Source organism: Procambarus clarkii, chromosome 2 (assembly GCF_040958095.1).
Source record: "Procambarus clarkii isolate CNS0578487 chromosome 2, FALCON_Pclarkii_2.0, whole genome shotgun sequence".
NCBI classification, from domain to species: domain Eukaryota; kingdom Metazoa; phylum Arthropoda; class Malacostraca; order Decapoda; family Cambaridae; genus Procambarus; species Procambarus clarkii.
In genome coordinates, this window is record NC_091151.1 from 25,232,298 (window position 1) to 25,246,114 (window position 13,817).

At 40.7% G+C, this 13,817-nt stretch overlaps 1 protein-coding gene across 1 annotated transcript in view; it reads right to left on the reverse strand.

Moving 5' to 3' along the window:
* Nucleotides 1-8,437: 8,437 nt before the first annotated feature.
* Nucleotides 8,438-13,817, reverse strand: part of LOC138366008 (beta-1,4-galactosyltransferase 4-like) — a 128,956-nt gene continuing 123,576 nt past the window's right edge. The window contains exon 6 of the mRNA XM_069326730.1: nucleotides 8,438-8,675. Within this exon, the coding sequence (XP_069182831.1) occupies nucleotides 8,438-8,675 (238 nt within the window). The remainder of the gene's footprint in view (nucleotides 8,676-13,817) is intronic.

Here is a 13,817-nt window from a genome sequence, read left to right on the forward strand (position 1 = left end):
AAAAAAAAAAAATATATAAAAAAAGAAAAAAAATCCTTTTTTTTTCTTAAAATTTTTCTCCAATTAAACTAATTATAATATTTGTTTAATATATGCTATTGTGATAGCAAAGAGTCGTAGTTATGATTTCAGTTGACACTTTTGATTGATAATCGATTTTGACCATTTTTGCATAATTTTCACAACTACTTCAACATTTTTTTTCTCCCTTCCTATTTATGCTACGATGCTGAAACTTGGACCAGATGAAACACTTTTCATATAGAACTTGTCAAAAAAGTTTGATTGAAATCGAACGAGTTTTCATTTTTGCATTTTTGATGCAAATACATGGAACATACATGGAACATCAGAACATAAGAATGAAGGTAAGTGCAGAAGGCCTATTGGCCCATACGAGGCAGCTCCTATTCATATCTACCAAATCTCATTCAAATATATTTATCCACGCTTGAAACAATCAGTGAACCTCACTTAAGAACATAAGAGTAAGAGGTAATTGCGGAAGGCCTATTGGTCCATACGGGGCAGCTTCTATTTGTAACCACCCAATCCCACTCATATACATGTCCAATCTACGCTTGAAATAATCGAGGGACCCCATCTCTACCATGTTACCCGGTAATTGGTTCCACAAATCAACAACCCAGTTTTAGTGGGCCAGCCAGAGGCTTAGGGCCTGCCCAGGAATATCCCGGCCAAAAAAAAAATAAAACAGTTACCAAACCAGTATTTACCCAGGTCTTTCCTAAATCTAAACTTATCCAATTTACACTCATTGTTTCGTGTTTTGTCTTGTGTTGCTAGTTTTAACGCTATTAATATCCCCTTTGTTATTGCCATTCATCCACTTGTAATCCTCAATCATATCACCCCTAACTCTTCGTCTTTCCCACGAATGTAATTTAAGCATTGTCAATCTTTCTTCATGACAGGTTTCTAATTTGCTGGATTGACTTTGTCATCCTGTGCTGGACGTGTTCAAGTAAATTTATATCCATTCTATAGTACGGCGACCAAAACTGAACTACATAATCTAAATGGGGCCTAACCAAAGCAGATATAGCTGAAAAACAACAACAGGTGTCATATTACTAATGCTTCTATTAATAAATTCTAGTGTACTATTTGCATTATTACGAAATTTTATGCATTGATTTTTTTTAAATTCTTAGTGATCATAACTCCCAGATCCCTTTTGCAATCCGACTTCGCAATCTCAACACCATCTAGCTCGTATCTTGTAACTATCATCATTCCCTAGCCTCAAAACCTTACATTTGTCAGCATTAAATTGCATCTGCCAAAATTTTGACCATTTCAAAACCTTATTTAGATCTTCTTGAAGTGATAGTGAGTTTTTTCCATGTTTATTACCCTCCCGATTTTTATACCATTGGCAAATTTACAAATATTGCTGCTTAAATCTGAATCTAAATCATTTATATATATTATAAACAACAGAGGTCCCAGGACAGAGCCTTGAGGCACTCCACTTACAACATTTTCCCACTCTGACTTAACTACATTTATACTAACTCTTTGTTTCCTTTGGTATAGCCATGCCCTTTGTAGTACCCTCAATACCATGAGCCTCTATCCTTTTAATCAGTCATTCATGTGGCACTATATCAAAAGCTTTGCTAAAGTCAAGGTACACAACATCACAATCCTTACCACAATCAACTGCCTCAACTATGCTTGAATAAAAGGATAGCAAGTTTGTTGAATATGAACGGCCATTTGTAAAAAACATGTTGTGTATCATTTATTAATTTATGCTTTTCAAGATGAAGGCGAATGGTATTTGCAATTATCGATTCAAGTAACTTTCCTACAATAAACGTTATCAGCTCCTTTCCCACAAGTTAGGCGTTAGGCCGATAGTTTTACGCAAGTAATCTATCTCCTTTCCTGAAAATTGGTACCACACTAGCAACTTTCAACGACTCTGACACTCTGCCTGACTCTAATGATTTATTAAATATGGTAGAAAATGGCTCGCAAAGCTCTTCTTTTCATTCTTTAAGCATCCTGGCAACCACTTCGTCTTGCCCTGGGAATTTCTTTGGTTTGAGTTTCACTATTTGTTTAATAACATCCTCATTGATAACTGCTAAACTAGTCAACCTGTCCTCGTCCCCACCCACATAGACTTGTTCGGCTGAAGGCATAATGTTCTGTTCTTCTTTAGTAAATTACTGATATAAAATATTTATTAAAAATACTACACATCTCTTCGTCATTACAAAGTTATCTGACCTTTCTAAATTTTTAATGGTCTAATCCTTTTTTCTACTCTTAGTTCAATACAACTGAAAAAATCCATTAGGATTTGTCTTTGCTTGCCCTGCTTTGCGAACTTCACAGTTTCTTTTTGCCCTCCTTATCTCTTTTTTAACATTTCTAACCAGTTTTACGAATTCTTGTTCTAAACTGACTTCCTCATACCTAATCATTTTGTACCAAGCTCTCTTTCTACCTAAAAGGTTCTTCAGCTCCTTTGTTATCCAGGGTACTGTGCTTGGTTACTTATGGCGTTGCAAGAATATCATGTAGGGTACTGTGCTTGGTTACTTATGGGGTGGCAAGAATACCATGAAGGGTACTATGCTTGGATACTTATGGCGTGGCAAGAATACCATGTAGGATACTGTGCTTGGTTACTTATAACGTTGCAAGAATACCATGTAGGGTACTGTGCTTGGTTACTTATGGGGTGGCAAGAATACCATGAAGGGTACTGTGCTTGGATACTTATGGCGTGGCAAGAATACCATGTAGGGTACTGTGCTTGGTTACTTATGGCGTGGCAAGAATACCATGTAGGGTACTGTGCTTGGTTACTTATGGGGTGGCAAGAATACCATGTAGGGTACTGTGCTTGGTTACTTAGGGTGTATCAAGAATACTATAAACGTTCTTGTTTTATATTGAACTTTATTAACGTGATCTTTCTTAAATATATGCGAGGCCAACGTTTGTCAGTGCATGTTAGTCACAAGCTCACTTGGCTTTCTCCTGCTGCCACTCTTGACAATACGGCAAAGTGATCTTTATGTTCTCAATCTCTGGCTAAGTATCTCCTCTACCTTGCAGGTGTTGCTGCTCCTGCCTGACGGGGATTCTCAGCTAAGGAACAGACCAGAGTATAACATAGTTATCAGCAACATGATTTACTCTGATAGTCCTGGTCGTCGCCTGAACTTGGTGGGGTCCTTCAACGCTGTGCCATAACGTTTAACCGATCAGAAAAGTTTATTGTATAAAGTCTTATACAAGTTAGAATCTCAATAAGTAAGCCCGGTTTGTATTTACAGACTTCGGGATGATTAATTCGATCATGCACCAGTGATAAATGACTTATTTCAGAGTAGCTTAAACATAACCTGCGTGTCCAGCACTTCTTAATGTGGCTGTGAGGACAGATGATATTGTGGGCCTTTTTATCAAAATAAACCTTTACATAAGTGCAGTAGAAGGCTCTCAAATATATAATCAATATATAAGTACACCCGGGCCATAATATTAAAAAAAAGTTTATTTGAATTATAATATAATATAATTTAACATAAAACAGTGCACAGGTCTTTATAAGTTAGAATAATGGTCTTACCAGCGGTCTCATGTCTCAACCACAATAAACAGAACATAAACAATTATGACCTCAAATTCAGGTTCAATATTAATCCTAGACTATAAGAGAGAATGCAAGCAGTCAATGTCTAACACGTGCACTAAAGTTAAGCTTGTAATTAAAATTAATTAAATCACAAAATGTCAATGTGTTTCCTTCCAACATTAACCGTTGACTAATCTACTAAGCTGTATACGGATAAGAATATTTAGTCATAAATTCCAAACCAAAAGAAATATATAATTAAACATTTGTACCAAATCATTCCGTTTCATTATGAATTGGAAATATATGAGCATCACCAACACCTTGAAATGGTGAGAGCAAGAGACGACCAAGTGAATACTTGAGAGAGCCAACTGAGGTAAGGCAAGGAGTTAGAGCAGCCAAGCAGGACTCCGGCCGGAGATGAATTAAGTTCTATATAAAGACAAAAGGCAAGACTGGTCCATTATACCTAGAATCAACACAAACCTCTTCCGCACCTCATGCCTCTCCTCCTGTCTTCGGGGGCTCCATACACTGGACATACCCGGGTGCCTCTATACAGTGGATATACCTGGGTGCCTCATTACTCGGGACATGCCCGGGTGTCTCATTACTCGGGACATGCCCGGGTGCCTCTATACAGTGGACATACCCGGGTGCCTCCATACACTGGACATACCCGGGTGCCTCTATACCGTGGACATACCCGGGTGCCCCCATACACTGGACATACCCGGGTGCCTCCATACACTGGACATACCCGGGTACCTCTATACAGTGGATATACCCGGGTGCCTCATTACTCGGGTCATGCCCGGGTGCCTTCATACCCTGGACATACCCGGGTGTCTTCATACCCTGGACATATCTGGGTGCCTCCATACACTGGACATACCCGGGTGCCTCCATACACTGCACATATCCGGGTGCCTCCATACACTGGACATACCCGGGTGCCTCCATGCACAGGACATACCCAGGTGCCTCCATACACAGGACATACTTAGGTGACTCCATACACTGCACATACCCGGGTGCCTCCATACAGTTGGAGTTTTAATGGGTAATCAGGGCTGTGAGGGTTTCAGTGACTACATATCAGGTACCATAGCAACTGAAGGACAGAAAATTATTGTAGTAGTCATATATAACCCCCGCCAAATAACAGAAGACCCAGATAAGAATATGATAGAAACAATATGGCCAACATCAATATAATAGAGAGAGAATCTGCTGTAGCTAGCAGGAACGGATCTAGACTACTAACCATAGGAGAATTCAACCACGGGAAGATAGATTGGGAAAACAGAGACCCACATGGAGGACCAGACACATGGAGAGCTAAACTGCTGGATGTGGCAACAAGAAACTTTCTAAGTCAAACGTCAAGGGACCGACAAGAATGAGAGGAGACGACGAACCAGCTTTGCTTGATCTGATATTTACCCTAAATGAGTCGGTTGTAAGGGAAGTTAAGTTGGACGCCCCCTTGGGAATGAGTGATCATATTGTATTGAACTTTGAGTACCTGGTTGAGCTAGGAATTATCTCCCCCCAAAAAGAACTGGAAAACAAAGGGCTGGCATACCAAAAGGGAAACTATGAGATGAATAAATTCCTAAGGGATATACCATGGGATACAGAACTCAAAAACTAAGTCCGTACAAGACATGATGGACAATGTCACCCAAAAGTGTCAGGAGGCAGTAAGCAGGTTTATCCCGGCCCGACAGGAAAAACCCGAGAAGCAAAAGAAGAATCCGTAGTTTAATCAGGAATGTATAAAAGAAAAAAGGGCGTGGAGGAACTTCCGAAATAAGAGAACACCTGAAAGTAGAGAGAGATACCAGAGAACCAGGAACGAGTATGTTAGTGTAAGAAGAGCCGCTGAGAAAATGTATGAAAATAATATAGCTAATAAAGTCAAGACCAAACCAAAGCTACTACACAGTCGGCGGCACTCGGTTGGTAATCTTGGGCATAGCATTTTACCAAATCACCTCATTCTTTGGGGCACACGTGAGGAACACGTGTGCCCCAAAGGCTGTGGCTGTGAGGAACACTGTGAGGCTGTGGCTGTTTGGGGCTGTGAGGAACACAGCCTGATGCTATGACAAGCCAAAAATGCTATGCCCAAGATTACTATCCGAGTGCCGGCGGTGGGGTGGTTCAAATAGCCTCGGCTATCACCTCATTTTGTCCGGTCGTGATGGTCAAGTGGATTAAGGCGTCTTGTACATACCAGTTGCGTTGCTCCTGGGAGTATGGGTTCGAGTCACTTCTGGGGTGTGAGTTTTCAGTTGCATATTGTCCTGGGGACCATTCAGGCTTGTTTGCATATATATATATATATATATATATATATATATATATATATATATATATATATATATATATATATATATATATATATATATATATATATATATATATATATATATGTCGTACCTAGTAGCCAGAACGCACTTCTCAGCCTACTATGCAAGGCCCGATTTGCCTAATAAGCCAAGTTTTCATGAATTAATATATTTTCTCTATTTTTTTTCATATGAAATGATAAAGCTACCCATTTCATTATGTATGAGGTCAATTTTTTTTATTGGAGTTAAAATTAACATAGATATATGACCGAACCTAACCAACCCTACCTAACCTAACCTAACCTATCTTTATAAGTTAGGTTAGGTTAGGTAGCCGAAAATGTTAGGTTAAGTTAGGTTAGGTAGGTTAGGTAGTCGAAAAATAAATAATTCATGAAAACTTGGCTTATTAGGCAAATCGAGCCTTGCATATTAGGCTGAGAAGTGCGTTCTGGCTACTAGGTACGACATATGTATATATATATATATATATATATGTCGTACCTAGTAGCCAGAACGCACTTCTCAGCCTACTATGCAAGGCCCAATTTGCTTAATAAGCCAAGTTTTCATGAATTAATGTTTTTTTGACTACCTAACCTACCTAACCTAACCTAACCTAACTTTTTCGGCTACCTAACCTAACCTAACCTATAAAGATAGGTTAGGTTGGGTTAGGTAGGGTTGGTTAGGTTCGGTCATATATCTACGTTAATTTGAACTCCAATAAAAAAAATTGACCTCATACGTAATGAAATGGGTAGCTTTATAATTTCATAAGAAAAAAATTAGAGAAAATATAATTATTCATGAAAACTTGGCTTATTAGGCAAATCGGGCCTTGAATAGTAGGCCGAGAAGAGCGTTCTGGCTACTAGGTACGACATATATATATATATATATATATATATATATATATATATATATATATATATATATATATATATATATATATATATATATATATATATATATATATATATATATATATATATATATATATATATATATAGTGTGTGTGTGTAGCTTTTTCGTTAGTAAATTTCGTATAATTTTCCTGGCGTGTTTGAGTGCACCTCCATATATCTCTACGAGCATACACGAGTGATATCATAACCTCTACATTCGAAAAATGAGATTTTATATGAAAATGTCCTAGTGGCTGGCATAGTCAGAGCAACACAGACATCTATGGAAATGTATCCTAGGCTGGCAGTCCTGTTGTAGTACTGTAGGAGTAGGAACACTTTCGCTATCAGGCAACATAGAGTGTAACCTCTGAACTGCATTGCTGGGGTGCAGAGATGATCCCCAGCAACTGGGGACCCAGTTTGCGACCTTATTGGATAATTGAGAAACACAGGTGTGTATGAGGGACTTGTGAACTCTTGTTACAGCGGGCAAGACTAAGAGAAAGTGCTGTTGAAGGTAAATCTGAGTTTTCCCTCGCTCCTCTGTGGGGCAAGGCAGGAAATACTGTAGCAGTTTCCCCGTGGTTGACGGAAGGGCTCCCAAGGCGATCAGTGGCACCCAGGTGGTGGGAGCATAGACCTGCGGTGTTGGGCTTGACGTGGTCCTCATCTTTGGGACCAACATTCTCTAGTGAGTTACATGAGGCAGACAGACTGACCTTCTTTCCCCTGAACCCCTAGTAGCCTCCTCACCCACCCCCAGATGTAACAATTTATGGTCCTTAGGGATTTTAAAATTAGATAACGTCACCTTGAGTACAACTTAACCACGTTACACGCTTGTAAAACCCAAAACTTGGGGCCAGTATGTCCCACAATAACATACTTTTTAGACCCCCAAACTTGGGACCAATATGTCCCACTACAACTCGCTTTGAACCCAAACTAGGGACCAGTATATCCCTCAACAAGAGGCTTGTGAGAATCCAAATTAGGGACCAATATACCCCACAACAACACGCTAAAAAATACACATGATGAATTTTAGCTTGAAAACATTTAAAGAAACGTTCGTCAGTGTGGCAATAAATATTACGTCTGCAATATCTGTGCAACATTCATATTACCTCTGATGCAAGATGAAAAAACCTGCATCTTGAAAACAACAAATTGATTGAAAGCTTAAGTGTAATTGTTGTATTTATACAAGTAAAATATAACATATGGTTAATATGACGATATAGAAGATGACGAGTGACATTGTTCAACTGTCAATTTGCATTTATTGATTATACGTCATTCACAAAACAATGAATATTACATTTGTATTTCTTTTTCAGCAAATATTTTATATTATCTGTCACAATACTGTTATTCAGCCTTAACCCTAACTCGGAAAACCTTATATATTTCCACCGGGAAGTAATTATTGGAGTGAACTTGGTATGGTTGGTCAGTCTTTCCAACATTGGACATTTCTGTTGCCTTGACCTTTTCTTATTATTTTATTCATCAAGTTCTTCTCTTTACTGACTGTAATCTTATGTGGGGTGGGGATGGGGGTTGCTGACAGTGGTGGACTTGACAGTGGTGGACTTGACAGTGGTGGACTTGACAGTGGTGGACTTGACAGTGGTGAAGATATTAGGAGCGCTGGGGCTGATGTGCGCTAAAATGTTGGTGTAGAGTGGGTAGCGGGTGGTGTTGATGACGGAATATACGAGGGAGTTAAGGCCGTCGGTGCGCAGCCTCTCGACGCTGTGTGCCATTAACTTGTGCCTGTAGAACATATACATAAACATTTATCTGAGGACTAAGGTTGTCTGCCCACTAACGGAGAGACTCTGAAATAGTTTCATAACTATAAAATATAGTTATGGTGTAGCCGATCTTCATGAAATGAAATATACAACCCAACCACCTATTTTGATACAACGTTTTGTAACTGTTTTGTTACACCATCCCCACTCCTCCGACCCCTCGTCGTCCCCACCATTCCATCCTCCTCCGTCTCCTCGTCCTCCCCATTATTCCCCCCTCTCCCATCCCCTCGTCCACCCCACTATCCCCCACTCCCTCATCCCCTCTTCCTCCCAACCATTCCTCCCTCCCCCATCCCTTCGTCCTCCCAACCATTCCCCACTCACCCATCCCCTCGTCCTCCCCACCATTCCTCACTCCCCCATCCCTTCGTCCTCCCAACCATTCCCCACTCACCCATCCCCTCGTCCTCCCCACCATCCTCACTCCTCCAGCCCCTCATCCTCTCCATCATTCCTCCCTCCCCCGTCCCCTTGTCCTCCCAACCATTCCACATTCCCCTGTCCCCTCTTCCTCAACCATTCCCCCCTTCCCTGTCCCCTCATCTTCCCCACCATCCCCAACTCACCCATCCCTTCATCTACCCCACCATTCCCCACTCACCTATCCCTTCGTCCTCCCCACCATTCTCCACTCCCCCGTCGCCTCGTCCCCACAATCACCCACTCCCCCATCCTCCTCACCATTACCCCCTCCCCTCATCCTCCAACCATCTCCCACTCCTGTCCCCTTTCCTCCCCACCATTCCCCACTCCCTCGTCCTATGCGTTCCCAAATTATCTGATGTTCCCATCAGAAAAAAGGGAACATCAAATGATCTGATGTTCCCATCACTACAGAATAAGAAGAACAGTTAAAAAAAGATATTAAAACAAATGAAAAAACAAACAAAAAACTATCCTCACGAAATGAACAGAACAGTAAACAACACAGCTCAATTCCAACGCAATGTCACACAAAATAATTAAATTAAAATGAAAATAAATCGAAATTTATGAAAATTCATTTAATCAATGAAATTGGAAACATTGAAATGGAATCATAATGTATTTAGTGTGTGTTGCTCTGACGTGCAACAGATGGCGCTGTTTTAAAAAAGAAAACATTTTTTTACCTGTTACAGGTATGGCATCTATATATAGTAGGCATATAAAACACAGGCATATTCGAATGGAACGTTGTGTCAAAATGTCAAAGCAATCGGTGAAGAACTTTCAGAGATTATACCATGTGTTGCTCTTATGTCCAACAGATGGTGTTGTATAAAAAAAAAAAATTTTCTTGTCACAGGTGAGGCATGTATATAGTAGATATATAAAAACACGCGCCTTTTCGAATGCAACGTTGTGTCAAAATGTCAAAGCAATCAGTAAAGAGGTTTTAAAGATTTCCCTCACATGAAAAACACAGTTTTTCAAACAAACATGTTTTTCCCCTCACAAAAACAAAATTGTGCATTACACAATAGTTTTAAAATTAATACAATAATGTTAAGAAACGTAATCGTAACAAAACAAGAAAAATGTATTTAGTTTGGAATTAAAAAAGCATCAAGGAATAGAAGTAGCAATATAGTGGGAGATTTCTATTTTGATAAAATACACTAATCAGAAATGCAAGGTGATGCTGAGGCGGAGGTCTTTTGGGGAGAGGTTTGTCAGTGATTGTTTTTTGACAATGTTTAATAATGATATATCTTAGCAGAACAGTATTTTTTATTTAGTGTTAGCAAACTGTGAATAACTGATTTAAAATATTTAAGTGAAGTACACCTTGGAAGAATGTGATCATTATCAAATTAGATTTACTTGTTCAGACACATCATGCATGAAAGAATCATGTCAGGATTCCCAATTATCGTTGTTTTGATTATTTAAAATTGAAGTTGTATTTAAGATAGATCAAATGCACAATGCCTAATATTTGACCACAGATTATCCATTCCTAAAATGAAACAAACAACATTTTTAACAGCATCATATGTAATCACAAACCATAAATTAACAAATCAAAAGCATACCGAAGCCTCCAAGCCTCACAATAAACAAAGGTCAATTCTAATATCACAAAACCTCACTGACAAAACCTTACACAACCACCATCTTTTACTAACAAGAATACAATAAATCCATTACTTATTAACAAGACATGATCCCATCCAAACACCACCATTCTATATAAATAAAAATGTAAATGTTCATTTGTTCAAAATCGTTATTTCCGAAAGTTCTTCACCGATTGCTTTGAAATTTTGACACAGGGTCCCATTCGAATATGCACGTGTTTTTATATACCTACTATATGGATGCCATACCTGTGACAGGTAAAAACGTGCTTAAAAAACAGCGCCATCTATTAGATGTAAAAGCAATATACTCTATACTAAATATGTTACGATTCCAATTCAATGTTTCCAATTGCATTGATAAATATAATTTTCATAGATTTCGATTTATTTTCATTTGGTTTAATTATTTTGTGTGACTTTGACAGACTTAGACTTGCAATTGAGCTGTGTTGTTTACCATACCATTCATTTCATGAGTATAGTTTAATTTTGTATTTTTTCATTTTTTCACATAATTTTTTTAACTGTTCTTCTTATTTTGAAGTAAAGGGAACATCAGATCATTTGATGTTCTCATTTTTCTGATGGGAACATCAAATCATTTGAGAATGCATAGAACGAGGGAGTGGGGAATGATAGGGAGGACGAGGGGAGAGGAGTGGGAGATGGTTGGGAGGATGATGGGACGGGAGAGGGGGTAATGGTGAGGAGGACGAGGGAGTGGGGGATGGTGGGGACAAGGGTATGGGGTGGAGAGGACAAGGGGACGGGAGTGGGGGATGGTAGTGAGGATGAAGGGATGGTTGTGAGGATGAGGTGATGGGGTAGGGGGAAATGGTGGGGAGGACGAGGGACTGGGGAGTGGGGGATGGTGGGGAGGACGAGGGGATGAAGAATGGTTGGGAGGACAAGGGGATGGGGGAGTGGGGGATGATGGAGAGGACTAGGGGACGGGGGAGGGGGAATTCTTGGGAGGACGAGGGGATGAAGCTGTTGGGACGAAGGTCCAGGGGAGGGGGAGGGGGAAAGGGTAGGGAGGATAAGAGGCAGTAGAGTGGGGAATAGTTGGGAGGATGAGAGGGAGGGGGAGAATGTTGGGAAGACAGGAGGAGAAGGGGAGGGCTGTGGCTCAGCAATACACATGTGCTGCTGAGCCACAGCAACACGTGGTCGGGTACAGCTAGTTACGAATAAGGCAAAACCAAACACAAACTATCACTCATCAGTTGTAATAAAAAAAGAGTCCCTTGCTATCAAAATAAAACCCACTAAAGTCTCACCACTCACTAAAATGACAAAAATATAATTAAACCACCCATATGCACTATAAAGTGAAACGTTCACCCAAACCTCTGCAATTCACTAACATGACAAAACATCATCCAAACTATGACCTCTCACTAACAACACATAACCAGTTTCAAACTACCACCTCTCACTAAGAAGACAAGACAATTCCAATCCGCGAACCCCCATTAAGAAGACAAAAACACAACAGAACAACCACCTCACATCAAGAAAATAAGTAAGTAATTATCAAAAGAAGGCACCAAACCGGGAAGGCTATGTAGCACCATCAAATGTGCGGAATAATTAGAGGGCGCTAAATATCACCAAGGATGCCAATACGAGAACAAAAACGCATAGGGAGAACGATATCAAAAGTATCCGAGTCACCAAGAATTCTATTGAGGGACAGGTGACCGCGAGGGGCGGTCGGAAAGCAAGACACACGCTCGACCTGGAAGTCAGGACATTCAAGAAGGACATGCACGACCGAAATAGGGACAATGCAATTTGAACAATAAGGAGCAGGGCGGCGCTCCATCAAGTGACCATGGATTAAGCGAGTATGGCCAATACGCATCCTCGCCAGAGGTGTTTCCCATCGCCGGTTACGGTGGTAGGAGGACGGCCACAAGGAAACACAACATTTAAGAGTACGTAGTTTGTTACCAGTAACAGACAACCAAGAAGCCTGCCAATGGGTAAGGATGGAGGAATGGATAACCGGTTAAAAGTCAGAATTTGGAATACCTTTACGAGAGATGGGACAAGAGCGGACAGCTTTCTTGGCGGCAGCATCTGCACACTCATATAAAGACACACCAATATGGCTGGGAACCCAACAAAACTCTACCAACTAAAATTTACTGTGAACAAGAAACAGACAATGTTGGATCTCGACAACTACTAGATGAACCAGATTAAAGGACCCGAGAGCCATGAGGGCACTACGAGAGTCAACAACAACTACAAAGGAAGACTGACAACGAGAAACAGGAAACGAAGAGCATAGAGAATAGCATAAAGCTCCGCTGTAAAGATGCTAGTCTCCGGAAGTAAGCGACACATATAAGTGCGATCAGGAAAAACAACAGAGTAGCCAACACCGTCCGCAGACTTAGACCCATCGGTGAAGACGGAAACGGAGTAAGGTGAGAAGAAAAATGCTCAAGGAAAAGGCATTTTAGAACCATAGGAGGGGTAGAAGCTTTAGTGAAGCGGGTCAAGGATGTACAAAACTGCGGAAGGGAGGACTCTCCATGGGGGCAAAGAGGGAACAACACGAGGAGAAATATTAGAAATACGAACGGAAAGAGAAGCCTGTAAGCGAGATAACCGAACAGAAAGAGTGAGGTGGTGAAGAGGAACAGGAACCGCAGGAGGGGTAAAAGTTAAAGCACGACAAAGGCGAGACGAAGGATATTGCAAGGACCACACAAGATAGCGAAGACAGTAGCAATCACGGCGGTCCTGGAGAGATAGGAAGCCAGTGTCAACATTCAAGCTGAGGACGGAAGTCAAACGAAAGGCACCAGAACTGAGGCGCAATCCAGTATGGTGCAAAACATCACGACGGTGAAGAGTAGAAGGAGAAGTAGAGGAGTAAGCAGGGCAACCATAATTGAGCTTAGACAGGACGAGAGAGGAATGTAAAGCGAGGAGAGTGCGCCTACCCGCTCCCCATGAAGTATGGTACAATACCCGAAGGAGGGTAAGGGCCTTAGAGCACTCAACACGGAGGTAAG